This window comes from Betta splendens, chromosome 24, assembly GCF_900634795.4.
Source record: "Betta splendens chromosome 24, fBetSpl5.4, whole genome shotgun sequence".
In the NCBI taxonomy this organism is placed as follows: Eukaryota; Metazoa; Chordata; class Actinopteri; order Anabantiformes; family Osphronemidae; genus Betta; species Betta splendens.
Genome location: NC_040901.2, coordinates 8,260,077 through 8,275,910, shown reverse-complemented (window position 1 = coordinate 8,275,910; position 15,834 = coordinate 8,260,077). Strand labels below are relative to the sequence as shown.

The following is a 15,834-nucleotide window of genomic DNA, read 5'->3' as shown; positions in this document are numbered from 1 at the left end:
GGTGGTGGTTATGGTTCTATCATATTCACATATTGAGTGACTGTTTGAGTCCCTGTGGTTGTTTTGTGTCTCTTTGGGCTTGTTGTGAGTCTCTTTGAAGTCGCTTCCAGCCTCTTTGTAGTCGTTCGGTGGACTGTGGCCAGGAAGCCCTTCAGTAAACCATCCATGCTAACATGCGTTGTCAGTATACATAAAGTCTGTGTTGACACCGGCGGGACCCGCAAAGCTGTGAAGTCCTACATGCTTTTAAATGAGGGCTGCTCTCATTCATCTGTGTTCAGGTTTTCCGAGCCAGGAGGAACAGCTGTGGCGGAGTTCGAGTCTGGGGCAGGGAGAACCAGCCGAACCGACCCCCGTCGGGCCGTGAACGCTTACAACGGTGGCTCTGTGTGATCCTTAGCGCCGAGCGCCCCCCCCCCCCTCCTCCCAGCGCGGAGGGAGCTGCGCCAGCGCTCCCTGAGGCGTGGGAGGCGCCGGGGCCACGCTCCTCCAGAGTGCGTCCTCACATTAACGCAACTCACTGTCCTGGAACTTCTGTCATTGCGGGTTCGTATGGAAGACATTCAAGGATTTCTGTCACGACAAGTAAACACAAATTCACTCACTTTATAGTGAGAAATGTCTATTAATTGCAATTAAAATCTAGGGATATATACAAATTCTGCTATATTACTCGAATCAAGTCAATATCATTTATATAAAGTTTGATATTTATAACACATCTTGTTTGTAAACACGTGTAACGTTGCCTTCAAACGGACCGTTATCTTTAGCCTGCAGCGCCCTCTGCTGACCACGTGGTGCAACTACACCGTCCAGCTCCATTAACGGTTCTCGGTAAACTTTTAACGAGGAAGTCGGTGCGATGCGGTTGAGAGAACACGCACATCAATCGTAGAAACAGACGCTGGTCTGGCAGGACTGGCGCAAAACAATCACGTGCTGCTCCGTTTATTATCACGGTCCTTCAAGTAAGCACGACGGGTTTTGCAACCAGCGGGCTTGAGAAACGCGCCGTGCCGTTTCATAACCATTCACATATGTGACACAAGCTCCAGACATCGGACGGAGTCCCCCGTGTCTGGGCGAGCGCACGCGCGAGCCGCCATGTTCGCGGTGCACGAGGCTGCAGCAATGAGGAAGTGGGCCCACCTTCCAGCAGGATCCCAGAGGTGAGGGAGTGGCCACCTGCTGCGCGCCTCAGTGTGAGACGGCAGCTGTCAGGCCCGGACTCTCCCAGGGGATTAGAGTCTGCTTCCAGCTCGATTTGGGGGGAATCCAGTGAGTATCAGGTAGGTCCGTGTCCAGATGTGTTTATTCCAGCCTGTCCAGGTGTTTGTGAAGGTGCCATGGCCTCTCTCACACTGACAGCACAGCCTATGGAGCAAACGCCTGCGTTCGAGCAGAAAAGTGCTGGTTCATTTAAAGCAAACAGTGGGAAAGCCGAGATTGAGGCTGGACGGACTCGGATCCGGCCCGCTCGCTGCTCATTCCTCCCAGAGCGAGCGAGAACGAGGGCGCCTCGCTGGTTGCTGGAGCGTGTCTGTGCAGGCGAGGCCGCATTCCAGCGCCCGGGGGGTCATGACGTCGCAGCCTGCGGACCCTCGGCCCGGCCCGGCCCGGCCCGGCCCGGCCCGGCCCGGCCCAGCAGCTGCCGGGGGCCGAGCCCGGCTCAGAACTTAGAGGCTTCTGGGGGTTCGGAAAGTGTTGTTGCTCAGAGACTTTGTGTGTTGACACTTGGAGGACGACGTGTCGCAACAGATTCTTGCAGACAGTGTGTTTTGGTTGCGCCACTGTGCAGTTTGAGCTGAAGCCCAGGGGAGGAGGCTGGATGACGGAGGGCGATAATGTCATTGATGCGTCTGCTGATAGTCATAAACAAGCAAGCTTTGGCCCGGGACCTCCACTTTATTAGAACGATAGAAGTGGCGCAGTTTTCGGGTTTTCATTGTTTAAACTGAAACAGAGACTCTTGTTTCGTTCGGTGGTGTTTCCTGTAAACTGTGGGATCCTGCTTCTGTAAAAGCGCCCGGGGGGATTTCACTCTCCGGCGTCTTCACTCGCCCTCTGACGCCTCGCCATTGAAACCTGCACAAAGGTTTCCTTCTACCTCGGCTTTTAGTTTCTGATAAAAATCTGCCTTGGGAATCGTTGTTATAGTAACAACAGTGTGAGCGTGTGTCGAAAAAGCATGTATTTACTTTAATTGGGGGTTTTCATGCTTTCAGCTTTAAAATATCAATATATAAAACTTTCGGCGCATCTGGTAAAGGTCAAGGCCACATCTTCCCATTGCTTGTTTCACCTGGCAGCTTACCAACGTTTCCTCATTAACCTTTCTCTGTTGTTGTGGTGTTGTGAGAGTGTGATGCGTGCTGAGGAATGTGTGTAAACTAAATCGTCACTCACATTAATCAGCGTCACTCTACACATCACCCTCCAGCTCCGTGGGCCTCACCCGCCCAGGTGATGGTGCAACACACACACACACACACACACACACACACACACACACACACACACACACACACACACACACACACACACACACACACACACACACACACACACACACAGAGGCCTGCTGGGGAATTCATGGCCTCAGGCAAAGCAAACACAACCCAGTCCGGCGGCGGAGGAAAGCCCTGACAGACACTGACACAACTCGGCTCGCTCGCCGCGGACAAACAGCTTGGAGCTTCGTTTATGAGGAAACGTGTTATGACTCCCAGGAAAGGCTTTTTGCTGACGGACCCGGCTGCGAGGTGGGTAGGCTGCGCCGGCCTCGGCCCGCGTCGAGGTTGTACTCGCTCCCCGGAGAGCCGTGATTGACAGGCCGGTGAATTAATGCGAGGAGTAGATGCTCAGTGTCAGATAGAGCCTGAAAGTCCAGTTCAAGCCCAAACGACGGATTGAAGGCCTTTTTGATAATTGGGTGTGAGCAGACGCACTTACAGTTCGATTCAAGGACGAACGCGCCTACGAGCACCTGTAAAGCTCCGCTTCACATCCAAGGTGGTTGTTACTCAGAGAGCAGGCGTTAGGGCTTCTCCTTGTTGCCACAAGTTTGCTCCATGAATCACAGGCTCTCACTTGAAGCCGCGGTTCGGAAGGAATGTAATCAGCAAATGTCAAATGAAATGATGTGAGTCACAGATGCCTTATGACACATCAGCAGAGAGGGATTTCTAGTAGAACTTCGTCGGATGCAGTGACTTTGTACTCGTACTGTCATAGGATGATGCGCGTATGACCCAACCTTGACCATGTATGAGGTGATGTCCGGCGAGACCCTCTCCTGGAAGGGTCCGTGTCCAAAAACGGAGCCCAGTCCCCCCGAGCCGCAGCCCAGCGTCGACGGCGGACTGATGAAGATCATCAAAGTGTGCTTCTGCACCAACAACAACCTGGGCAAGAACTTCAAGCTGGTCAAATGCGACAGCACCTGGCAAGTCAGGGTGAGTCCAGCCCCAGGTGCTCCCTTTTGCACCCAAAGTGGAGCGGATGAACATGCCCTGTTGTGCTCCTCCAGGCCATCATCCGCTCCATTCTGGTCAGCGGGCGCCTGGGGCCCAACGTGGAGCACGTGGGCTCCTACGGCCTCCTGCTGAAGCACCTGAAGTCTGCCGAGCTCCACTGGCTGCATCCAGATCTGACGGTGGGGGAGGTGGAGCAGCGCTACGAGAGCCACCACGTGGAGGCCGAGTGGAGGTAAAGGTGGAGCGGGTCCGGTTTTAGTTGAGTGCTTTTGACGACCTCTCCGCTCCCCGCGCGCGCAGGTACGACCTTCGCATCCGGTACATCCCCGTCAACTTCCTGGAGACGTTCAAAGACGACAGGTCCACGCTGCTGTACTTCTACCAGCAGGTAACGGGCCGCCGGGCGCTCGGTTGCGTTTGTGTAGCGTGGCGTAAAAAGCGGCGGTCTCTCCGTTTTGGACGCGACAGGTCCGGAGCGATTACATGCAGTTTCACGCCAGCAAGGTCAGCGACGGGATGGCGCTGCAGCTCGGATGCTTGGAGCTCAGGTGAGTTCCCACGGTCACACGGGCAGAGCCGACGTCGGAGCACATCCTGTTGTTGCTGCTACGCTCTGTTCACAGGAGGTTCTATAAGGACATGAATGCAAAGGGACTAGAGAAGAAGTCCAACCTTGATCTGCTCGAGTAGGTTTCTGTTTTGTGTCCTTTTGATGGCGTCGGAAGCAAAAGGCATCGAATAATCACCCCCCGCGTTTCCTTCTATTCTTCCCGACACATGAAGAAAAGAAGTGGGTCTGGAATTGTTTTTCCCCCAGCAGCTGATTAACAGCATGAAGGTAAGGCGTTTTCAATGCAAACGCACCATTTTCCCTTCGTACCTGGGTCGCGCTGATGCCTCGGGTTCGGTCGGGTTTCAGCCGAAGCAGCTGCGGAAGATGATGCTGCAGACGTTCCAGCAGTACGCCGCGCTCCGCGAGGACGACTGCATGGTCAAGTTCTTCGAGACCCTCAAGGACTTCGTCAGCTACGACGAAGAGGTGTTCCCGTGCGAGCTCGTGGTACGTGGCGGCTCCGATGCCTCAGAAGGTCAAAGGTCACGCATGGCCTAATCGCCCGCGTTTGCCAACAGCAAGGCTGGAGTTTGTCGGTGGAGCTGGTGATCGGTGGGAGGGGCATTCGGCAGCGGACGCAGAAGAACGCGGCGGTTGGTTCCCCTTTTAACATACACAACGTTATGTCACATATTTATATTTGGACAAGCTGTGATAAGTTTCTGCTTCCACTCCGCTTCGCCCTCAGGCTTCGTTTCTCGCCGACTTCAAACAGATCAAGAAAGTGCAGTGCTTGTCGCAGGGCGACGGCAAGGCGCTCCTCAAAATCGACGTGGAGGGAGCGCGACAGGTAAGCAGCGCCGGCGCCGGCGCCGCGGGGTTCGCTCGCCCCAGCTCACGCCTCCTCCCCCTCGACCGCAGTGCCTGTCCATCAGCGTGGCCTCGGACTCCGCCGCGGAGAACCTGATGGACCTCATCGACGGCTACTGCCGCCTGGAGAGCAACACCGAGGGCACGGTCATCTACAGGCCCAACAAAGGTGGGAGCGCTCGTTTTGCCCGCCTCCCTGTGGTCGGAGGCGAGCGCGAGCGGGTTAACGTGTTGTTTTGAATTCCAGATGTGAGTCTGCGCTGTTCCCTCCCCGAGATTCCTACAAGGTAAAGATTTTACAACTTGTACATTCTACTGATGAGAGGCTGTTTTACTGGATCCTCTGTTAAACGCTGTCTCCCATCTGATCTGCAGCAGAGACCGCAGCTCGTACAGACAGAGTATGGGTGAGCTCACATGTTCTTTTACCAAGCTAACGTGCTTATAATTATATCACAAATAGTGATGAACCTTTTTTTGATGTATCAGGGTCAGACATCTACTGTGAGATTCCTGATGAAAGGCCAAAGCCAGGTTTGATGAAAGGTCACACTCGTAGATTTGTGGAAACTCGATGTCGAGGTGTGATAAGTTTGTCGTCCTCCAGTGGTGAAGTACGGGATCAGCCGACACGACATCGTGCTCGGGCGAATCCTCGGCGAGGGATTTTTCGGGGAAGTCTACGACGGCGTCTACAAGAACCCCGTGAGTATGTCTCTCAGCTTTAGCCTCTCTCGGTGTCGCGCGCGGCGTCGTCAGGTTGTGTTCTCGTGGAACAGAACGGGGAGCGGACGAACGTGGCGGTGAAAACCTGCAAAGACTGCTCGCCCGACGTGATGGAGAAGTTCATGAGTGAAGCAGGTATTTGGAACAAACCCAACGAGCAGCTGACCAACCTTCATATCTAGCAACTTGTGCCAAACTTGTATTGTGCAGTAATTATGAAGACCCTCAACCACCCCCACATCGTCAAGCTGATTGGGATCATAGAGGAGAATCCTGTGTGGATCGTCATGGAGCTGTATCCTTATGGAGAGGTCGGTGACTGCTACTTCTCTGTTTACCCGGTCGTATAGTACTAGCGGACGATATGACGGAGCGACTTCCTGTCTGTTTGTGCAGCTCGGGAACTACCTGACTCAGAACAAGAACAAGCTGACGAACACGACCCTGGTGCTGTTCAGCCTGCAGATATGCAAGGCCCTGGTCTACCTCGGAGGGGTCAGCGTGGTGCACAGGTAGGAGGCCGCCTCCACGAGGATTCATTCACGGTGAGGAGGATTTAAGAGGAGCAGCGCCGTTGGTTTTAGAACTTATCAGCGAGCTTCAGGCAGCGAAGGGATTCCAGGAAAGGAAATGAGTTTTTGCCTGTGTGGAATATTTGAGCATTCCTTTTGTGTTGTGGAGGAATCGGAGGCATTCGCGTCAGTCAGCGAGGAACGAATTTGCTCTGTTCCCGTCACACACATCAGCGTCCTCCAAACCTTCAGCCCGGGTTTTTTTTTTCGCAGGGACATCGCCGTGAGGAACGTGCTCGTCGCCAGCGCCGACTGTGTGAAGCTCGGGGACTTTGGCCTGTCGAGGTACATCGAAAATGAAGAATACTACAAAGGTAAGCGCCTCGTCGCGGGGGGGGGGGGCAGCGGGTTTGAAAACGGGCGCCGGCTGTGCTCAGACGCTAACGAGCGCCGCCTCTGTTCTGTCTGCAGCGTCTGTGACTCGGATGCCCATCAAGTGGATGGCCCCCGAATCCATCAACTTCAGACGCTTCACCACCGCCAGTGATGTCTGGATGTTCGGTGAGCGCAGACGCTAGGCGATTGGGTCCCAATGAATGATGTTTAGTAAAAAAGACACAGGTTTGAGCTGCTTTTTGTGCCCGTGGGTGCGTAGCTGTGTGTGTGTGGGAGATAATGAGCCGAGGGAACCAGCCGTTCCACTGGCTGGAGAACAGGGACGTCATCAACCAACTAGAGCAGGGCATCCGTCTGCCCAAACCAGAAAACTGCCCCCCCGCCCTCTACTCCCTGATGACGCGCTGCTGGGCCTACGACCCCAAAGAGAGGCCGTCCTTCACCGACCTGGTGGTCAAGATCAGGTACGAGGGGCTTTTCGCCTCGGGCACGGCGCCTTGACGCGCAGCAGCCAACACCGACCGCTGTTCTCTGACCGCCAGTGACGTCCACAAGATGGAGAAGGAGCAGGAAGTGGAGCGGGAGCGGGAAAGAACGCGCTCCACAAAGTTCTTCGACCCCAAGTTCACAGTGAGCGAGCCTCCTCCCAAGGTTTGTGGCGCGCCATACGTCGCACATGTTAAAACGGGCACGTACCAATTCAAATGTCCTTCATTTCAGCCTTCCAGGTTGTTACCTGGGCCCCGGTTTGGGAACGCGCTCAGTGTTGGCCTGCACATGCAGGTAACCTCACCTTCATGTGGTCACGCCAAAGGTGGTTGCTCAAAGGCCTGATGTATTTGCCTGACGTGTCTGTGCAGCTGAACGAGGCTCTGTGTGCCAGCTCGCCCAACCTGGCCAGCCCGTCCGAGTACCAGTCCCCCGTGGACTCCATGAGCATGCTCACCGTGCCGCTCAAGTCCCCTCGGCCCCGCAGCATGGGGGTAAGGACCGCACTAGGACTAGGACTAGTGCACTAGGACTAGGACTAGTGCACTAGGACTAGGACTAGGACTAGGACTAGTGCACTAAGACTAGGACTAGTGCACTAGGAGCACTGAGCACGTTTTATGGGCTCACGTGGCCCAACTGCTTGTCTCGCAGGAGAAGGAGTTTCCTCTGGTGGAGCCGAACAGTTGGGAGGACGCCCAGCTCCTTTGGAGGAGGGAGAAACAGACCTTGCAGGAGACTCTCCGTCAGCAGAAAGTTGACATGATGGAGGATGAGAAGTGGCTGAAGACCGAGAAGAAACTTCTGGTGTGTAAACGGACTATTTCTATTTGTCAAACCTGTTTTTGTGACCTAATTGCCAAAATTCTTTAAATTGTTCTCATGCAGGATCCCATGGTAGCAGTGAACATCATCGTCCCAGAGGTAAGAACAGTTCAGACTGAATGGTTCTCAGCGGTTTCAGTTGAGTCCTGAATCCAGTCCTGAGCTCTGTGTATCTTGATTCTTTTCAGCCGCCTGAGCCTGAACCGGAGCACGGTGAGAAGCACGCGCTCACTTATCTCCTTAATCTTAATCTTCACGTCCCTTTGTCTCTGGTAACGTTTGTCTCTCTGTTCCTCAGCTCCGCCAGAGAAGCCGCCCCGGCTCACAGCACAGGTAATTACCCCGGTTCAGTCTGGATTTTAAAATCTTTTTCATCTGACTCAAAAGGCCAATTAATTTCATTAGACTTGATTTTTTTCAGATAAAATGCATTTGCTATAGTCAGTCACAAGTGAAATTATCCCCGAAGCGAAAGAGTCTTAATGTGTCTGGGTGATTTTGAGCACGCAATCATTCTTCTTCCTCAGCCTGCACCTACAGCCGAGCTGGACCGCTCCGACGACAAGGTGTACACGTGTGTCATGGAGCTGGTCCGAGTTGTTGTCCAGCTCAAAAACGACATCACCACCTTGGAGCCAGAGCAATATATCAACATTATCAAGGTGGAGTTGGACAGAATCCTGTATTTAGCTCCGGGTCTTTAACCCGATGCTGCTTTAATGAGCAGGTAATTACGTGCAAATGACTGTTTTCTATTGATCGCCCACAGGTTGTGGGGAAGGCTTTACGAGATCTGATCTGCAGCGTGGATGACGTTCTGCCCTCCTTACACACGTCTGTCAAAACCGAGGTACAGGACCCTTTGTTGGATCTCGTATCTCCCTGTAATTTTTGATTGCATTTTGGTTGCTGTTTTTAATATCCCGCCTGCTTAATTGAAAAAATTGTTTTTACCGCCGCTACAGATCGAGGGCACCCAGAAGCTGCTCAACAAAGACATGGCGGAGCTGATCAGCAAGATGAAGCTGGCCCAGCAGAACACCATCACCTCCCTGAAGGAGGAGTGCAAGAAGCAGATGCTGGCCGCGGCGCACACCCTGGCCGTGGACAGCAAGAACATGCTGGACGCCGTGGACCAGGCCAGGGTCCGGGCCAACCTGGCCAAGCCCGCGCCCGTCTAGCGCTGCGCAGCTTCACTTCGAGTCCGCGTGATTCGTGGTTCACGCCGGAGCCGAGCGTCCGTCGAGAAAGCAGCGTTTCAGTTGTGATGGGACCAGTTGAGCGAAGCTTGTGGAAAACTGGACTTTTAGTTGGAAAAGTCAGGGAAGGTTTTATCAAGGTGTAGTGAAAGCGATGATTAGTGTATAGGGTGGCCTACAGGCATCATGTGTGATGATAGGTGAGGTACTGACTTAGTAAATGAATTATCCTTGTAAATATGAAACGACTAATTCAGAAATGGGAAAATAATGAACTGTACTGACATGAGAAATACCAAGAAGAGGAACAAAAGTTAGCTCGTGGTTAAAATGTTTATATATTAGAATTCAAACTTCAATTTAGGTATTATTATGGCTCACCATATATTATTATAGTAGTATAGGATTACTATTATGACAGTGTAAACTAGGTGCGTACCTTGATTATGTCGGTAATCCTTAGTATTTTAGAGTTTTAAAGTCCACTCCCTTTTAAAATATTACCTCTGTTCAGTATCGATCATCATCTGTATGTACGCACTTGGACAAATTAAACATCTGAGAGCTGATGTTTCTGAAAGACTCTTAAGTGGCAGGTAGAATGAGAAGGTTGTACTTCACACCCGATCTACTGTATTTCGGTTCGAGGTGGAGAAGTCTTACAATAAAGAGGGAAGGTTTTTCCACATAGAAGTGAATGTTTAATCTGGGTCGGTCCAAACCAGCACACGTTCTCTTCTCCCTCCTCTAGATTTGTACAAATGAGTCAATATGTTAGAAAGTTTCCACACAAAGGGATAAAAACTTGTTTTCAATAATGCATGTCCATAAAAATTTTTACTTTTAATTTACATAAGTTCGATTGGCTACTTTTTCCTCCAAGTCCTAATTCCACAGTACCCTGTATCGTGCCACTGCTGGTCTAAAGGGTGGAAGTCACCTGCTCCCAGTCTGAGGCATTCCCTGCATGCAAATGATCAACTAACATGACAAATGTTATGATGATGAAATGGTTAAACATCAGATCAACACTGAGCATTTAGTGACGGCCTTGTTCATTTGCTACAGTTAGTGGATACAGGAGCCCAACATACACAGATGTTAACAACAAATAACAGACTCTTGCATTTGTCCCCTCATTAGTGGAAATCATCTGATCAGTTTGGGTTTGATGGTGTGTAAATAGCCATTTGAGGCCGCGTGGCTCCACGAGTCCAGCTACACTTCGAGTTGTGACATCACCCAAGTGGGCGTGGTCACAGCTGTGTCTGTGTGAGCGCTAGATCATGCCCGCGAGCCACGGGGGCAGGAAGAGGCCGATGGTCCCGAGCAGGCACACGATGATGAACATCCACAGGAAGATGCGGTCGATCACCATGGCAACGTACTTCCAGTCTTCTTTCACCTGTGTAGAACAGGAATGTCGAAGTTTATGTTGACGAATAACCGTTCAAGGTTTAAAAAAAAATGCTGCTGTGATCATACTGTATATTGTACTTCACGGATACTCACGCTGAAGTCTGCATCCTCAGCCCTCAGGTGATCTGCGATGTAGTGCACACCTTCTAAAGCCCGTATGACGCTGGGCGACAGCAGGAACGTTGGCTCGGACACAGTACTGTCAGCGTTTGTCTGCCGAGGCGCGGGGTTGAGTCTGCTTCCTGCTAGCTGCCTCTCCGCCCCCCCGGGCACCTCCTGCCGGTTCAGGCTGTTGGGCGTGGTCTTCTGCTGCGGGGGAGGAGTAGACCCCGGGGGTCTGGGCGAGGGGGGGCGGAAGGAGAAGTACGAGGTCAGAGTCCCCAGCTCCAGGTCCTCGTAGCAGCTCCTCTCCGGGACCTCCCAGGACCCCTCTCGCAGCCAGTTGGCTGAGGTGCTGAGGCAGGCGCCGGGTCTGAACCCGGCGATCCGGCCGTGGCCGTGCTGGAGGAGCAGCAGGCGCCGGCGCCGGCCGTCCGGGGCGGGCCGCCGCATGAAGAGCCAGCGCGGGATCAGGTCCAGGAACACGGAGTGGACCCAGCGGGGCATCTTGTGCGTGCTGGGCGAGCGATGGTGCACGTTGAGCACGAAGACGGTGATGACGATGGAGAGGGTGACGAAGATCATGGTGAAGAGGAGGTACTCGCCGATGAGCGGGATGACGAGGGACGTGGACGGTATGATCTCTGTGATGAGGAGGAGGAAGACGGTGAGGGACAGCAGCACAGAGATGCACAGAGTGATCTTCTCGCCGCAGTCTGAGGGCAGGTAGAACACCAGGACGGTGAGGCAGGAGATCAGCAAACACGGGATGATGAGATTGATGGTGTAGAACAGAGGGAGCCGGCGGATGATGAAGAAGTAGGTGATGTCTGGGTAGATCTCATGGCAGCAGTCGTACTTCTTTGTATTGTACGTCCCCACAGCGTTGATGATGGCCCACTCGCCGCTCTCCCAGTAGTTGTTCAGATCCACCGTGTTTTCAATGCGCTCCAGGTCGATCTTGGCCTTGTCGTAGGTCCACGAGCCGAACTTCATCTTGCAGTTCTGCTGGTCGAACGGGAAGAAGGTGACGTCGATGCTGCAGGAGCTCTTGTAAATGGCCGGCGGCACCCAGCGGATTTTACCCGTGTGGAAGAGGTGAGCCTTCGTCATGTGAGTCACGGCGAACTCACCATCGGCGCTGGGGAAACAGGGCACACGTCACGGCGTTCAGCTTCGAGTTAGCCAGAAATTAACATAATTTCTTGAGTAAAAGTAGTTTTTCACTTTTCAAATCCACGCAGTGAATAAGTGATTTTCCATCTCCTTTAATCTTGCTGCCATTCATCGCTTTAATGACGATGACAGCTTCTGGTGGAGACGCACAGATGAGTCCTCATCGTTTCATTAGTTTCAGCTGTCTTTAAATTCACTAACAGACTGTGATTACACAGAATTCCATCATCAGCCTTCCCACGTTTTATGACAGGGCAAACAGAGGAGAAGAGGAGGCTTAACTGATGGAGATGATGTCCATTAGGGCCATACACAAAAAACTCCATATATATATATATATTAACTGGCATTAAGCAGTTATTAATGTTTGACAAAGATCACAGTTTTACGTGTATACAGAAGAACCACCAAGTGAATGGATCATGTGTAGAAACACAGAAATAATATACTCGTGAGTCCACAAGATGGCGCCACCTTCACACCACAGAGCCTGTTATGAGTGGTTTAATATTATTATTATTATATATATCTGACAGACTTTAATCATTAGTTTTTCTGCAACTCTTTTCAATAAGCCTACATTAAAGCTATTCTTGTAATATATTAATCGAAGGACTGCGACCTAAACATCAAACTGCATCAAACTGTATTCCTTTTTGGAGTGAGACTCACCCTTCTAATCAATCAGAGGTGGACATTTATTTCAGCTTGATTGTTTTGTAGCTTCTTTTACTTTTTTTAATTTATAGATTTAAAATTTCAAAACAAATGAAACAAAGTGAATAAAAGAAATTTTTAATGTGGATTTGGAGGCTTTTCAACAAGCTTTCTAAATAGCACACAGTTTGAAGCAGCAAATTAATTTAAGTGTAAATATTCATCATTTCCTTGAATGTAATGACTTGTGTTGCTTCTGGTCCTGTTAAGTTCTTGGTTGTGTGTTTGCTCCATCTCAGACTCACTTGTTGTAGAGAACGATGTCTGGCACCCAGATGAGCTCTGACGGGACTCTTATAGATGTCACATTGTCATAGTCAGACGGCCTCCAGCGAAGCTTGTAGTCGTTCCACTCCTGTCAGATACAAAGAGCAGAGAAGTTCTGGGATCCTTTACGTCAATCATTCCCTCACACATCTTTACGAAACTTAATAATAAATCAATCCTGACCTGTTTAAGCCACACGTTGGTTGTCATCATTTGGTTCTTCTCATCCTATCAGACACGCAGACAGAGACACAGAGACACAGGGAGCGAGTCAAGGCTGTCAGCTCTGGGTTCAGGCCAGAAAACTACTGTATATGGCTCCTGGAGGTTTGTCAAAGCAGACAAATATAGCTCACAGCAACTGGGAGTGTTGTGCACGGGCGTTTTTTGCTGCGAGAACGGAAACATGAGCTAGTTCATCAAAGTTTGTTTTTGCGACTGCATGTAAAAATACCAAATAGTCAGTGTCGGTGTCAGACGGTGCCTAATAATCACATTACACCAAAAACAGGCTTTTGCATTGAGAAACTGTAGTTTGGAGGTTTTGACCTCGATCAAGCACACGTGAACCCCCACGTGAACGACTCACCACGTCGATGAGCTGCGCTATGGACAGGCCAAACTTGACGATCACCACGTCGGAGATGTTCGGCACGGGCCTCGACAACTTGTTGTATCCATCAAACAGCGTGTTGAAGAGCTCGTCCTCTGCGTGCGAGTGGGTCTGGTCGTGACAGAGAACTGCGGGTGACATGGTCTTCTTTTAATTTAACCTTATGGTAAAACACACACCGCTGATCATTTGAACAGCTTTTGCAGATTTAGTTAATATTTATATGGTATAAGTGAAAAAGTACCAGGATCAGAGGAGAGACATTTAAAGCATATATTGTTTAAATCCTCACTTAACAAACAGTAGTAAATCAGACTATTGGTGAACATCTCTTGTTTCTGCCCAGTGTAAACATCTAAGACTGTCTATAAAGCCTTATAGACTTTTCCACATCTTCACAAATCCTTTGATCTCTTGATCTAAACTCCCCGTACGCGTTGCCAGCTAAAATCTCTCAAGGTGAACCGGCAGAGACGTCTCTCCTCCCAAAGCAGCTTCCGCTGTGATGCCTCTTCAGTTGCTAGCGTTCACAATGAGAAGCGGCTCGGTCGGATCCGGTTTGACTGTTGCCGTGTAGACCGGCCGAGTCGTTTCACAGGACTGGAGTCCCGTCCCTCGTGGATCATCCCCGCCTTCGTCAGTGTAGTCGGACTCAATTACACACATCATTACTTGCCGGTGTTAAGTGGAGGTGAAATAATTTCTCAGCAGCAGAGGGCGTTTATTGTTGCGCTGTGTGTCACTGTGCGTTGCAACTGATGCATAAAACAATTAAGGGACAGTATCCGCTTGAAGCAGAGGGTGATGATAGCGTGTGCGTTTCCACTCACTTGGGATGAATCTAATGGCATCAATGACTGACATCAAACATAGGTGACATATCACAGATGTACGTAACAGTAAAACACATATTAAATTATAACCCGTTTACTAAGTTTGAAACATATGCAGAAACAACGTCTCCTAATTAAGGTGAGACTCAAGCAGGACAGTTGAATTTGTTTTGCCCCCGTCGCACTAGAAAGGGATGCGAGGCAGACCTTGAGGGAGGAGGAGGAGGTACAGGATGTTTTTAACACAAGTCTGAACACCTGTTTGTGCTGATCATCAAAAATAAAGAAACCTCCACTGCAATAGAATCTCAGACTGAAAATATTCATCTTACACGGGAATATATTCAGATTATTAAGTGAAGTAGCTTTTATTACCATATATAAAATATGAGGAGACTTTTACAGGTTTATTTACATTTACAGCACTGGTGTCAGTTCAGTCACACGTTGTTGGAACATTTTCTCAGGGTGTCTCTTTTTGATAGTTTTTGGATTTGTTCTAGTCAATAAAATCAACCCTGGCTTTATTCTTACTTGCCATGTTTATAATAATGAGACTATTAATTTGAAAAGCCCAATTTAAGTTCCGCACGAGTCTAGTTCAGAGAAAGGGATTGTGGGAGTTTTGGTTCAAAAAAAGCAGGTGTTGGAATTGAAAGGTAAGTGGCGTTTACTCAATTGGAGGGTTACAATTAACAAAAGAAAAAGCCCCCAGACTTTTGAAGCTCATAGAAATAGTAACATGTCGGTTTATACCAGACATTTCTCTGTTTCGGTTAGTAGTTAACGGAGAGAAAGCGGGAAGAGGGACGCTAATTACCTGACGGGCTCACGAGCAGCCAGCACAGAACCGCCGTCCTCCCGGAGAGCAGGTGATCGTGTCCCATCTCGTCCTCGGTCCAAGTTCAGCGGGGAGCATGGAGGTGTGTCCGTTGTGTTGGAAGCGTGACGCGCGCGCCAAACGTGTCATCTTCGCAGCCGGGAGGCATGTCAGGACGACTCCGCTACTGTTACGGCTGCTTTTATACGCGTGGGCGTGACGAGACGCGGCCCGATTAACTTTTCCCTCCAAACGCCGCTCGTCTCATCCCAACCTGCGCTGGATGAGACGTGGGACCCGAAGTTCCCGCGAACTGTCCATCACTCGCTGAATCATCACTCAGATTAACTCACACACCTTAGTGCTTTAGCACCACCGCCCCAATCACTACGCCCTTTACGCTGTATTAGCCGAATTCCATATTTTTACGCACGGTGCCAATAATTTTGCGCGTTCGGCCAACAAATGCGTGGCCCAAGCTGCTTCACGCGCACAGAAGGCAGCGCACATCTGTCCACTTGGCTTCTTATACCCGTAACAGCGTCTCCTCCTCCTGTCTCCCACTCGCCCTCTCTTTCTCTCTTTCTGCGCGCGCGCGCACACACGCACACAGGCGCGCGCGCCCGCTCGCACCGGGGGAAGTTGCGGGAGCAACAGTGACCAACTCAAATAAGCCAAATGACACCCTGTCTGGTCCAAAAAAAGTTAACGTTGGTTGTTGTCACGTTTAATGAGTGAGAATGTAAATATGAATGGTGTCTGACTGGATGCTGCTGTGGAAAACAGCTAGAGAGCAGACGAGGTGGATGAATATGGATGGTGGAGGTGTTTCCCCTTAAAA

The 15,834-nt window shown here is 50.7% G+C and overlaps 2 protein-coding genes across 4 annotated transcripts; one reads left to right on the top strand and one right to left on the bottom strand.

Moving 5' to 3' along the window:
- Positions 1-1,084: 1,084 nt before the first annotated feature.
- On the top strand, positions 1,085-9,618 carry ptk2bb (protein tyrosine kinase 2 beta, b). Of its 2 annotated transcripts, none has more exons than XM_029141148.3 (31): positions 1,085-1,281; positions 3,238-3,458; positions 3,533-3,711; positions 3,780-3,867; positions 3,948-4,027; positions 4,103-4,165; positions 4,263-4,317; positions 4,399-4,539; positions 4,611-4,685; positions 4,781-4,882; positions 4,954-5,071; positions 5,150-5,189; positions 5,278-5,309; positions 5,392-5,436; positions 5,510-5,607; positions 5,682-5,763; positions 5,839-5,939; positions 6,025-6,140; positions 6,414-6,514; positions 6,612-6,701; positions 6,796-7,000; positions 7,079-7,187; positions 7,257-7,319; positions 7,397-7,519; positions 7,680-7,832; positions 7,914-7,949; positions 8,039-8,063; positions 8,149-8,183; positions 8,378-8,512; positions 8,620-8,700; positions 8,816-9,618. In XM_029141148.3, exons 2-31 carry the CDS (start codon positions 3,267-3,269, stop codon positions 9,029-9,031), a joined length of 2,979 nt encoding a protein of 992 aa, XP_028996981.1. In that variant the 5' UTR covers positions 1,085-1,281; positions 3,238-3,266; the 3' UTR covers positions 9,032-9,618. The 2 variants fall into 2 exon arrangements, with proteins under 2 accessions (XP_028996981.1, XP_028996980.1); XM_029141147.3 differs by having other exon boundaries at positions 1,087-1,292.
- Positions 9,619-10,081: 463 nt separating this feature from the next.
- On the bottom strand, positions 10,082-15,541 carry chrna2b (cholinergic receptor, nicotinic, alpha 2b (neuronal)). 2 transcript variants are annotated; one of them, XM_029141149.3, is made up of 6 exons: positions 14,994-15,541; positions 13,317-13,468; positions 12,911-12,955; positions 12,706-12,815; positions 10,562-11,708; positions 10,082-10,454 (listed from the first exon to the last, which is right to left on the bottom strand). In XM_029141149.3, exons 1-6 carry the CDS (start codon positions 15,058-15,060, stop codon positions 10,329-10,331), a joined length of 1,647 nt encoding a protein of 548 aa, XP_028996982.1. In that variant the 5' UTR covers positions 15,061-15,541; the 3' UTR covers positions 10,082-10,328. The 2 variants fall into 2 exon arrangements, with proteins under 2 accessions (XP_028996982.1, XP_028996983.1); XM_029141150.3 differs by lacking the exons at positions 12,911-12,955; positions 13,317-13,468; positions 14,994-15,541 and having other exon boundaries at positions 10,562-11,572; positions 11,653-11,708; positions 12,706-12,785.
- Between the last annotated feature and the right edge of the window lie 293 nt (positions 15,542-15,834).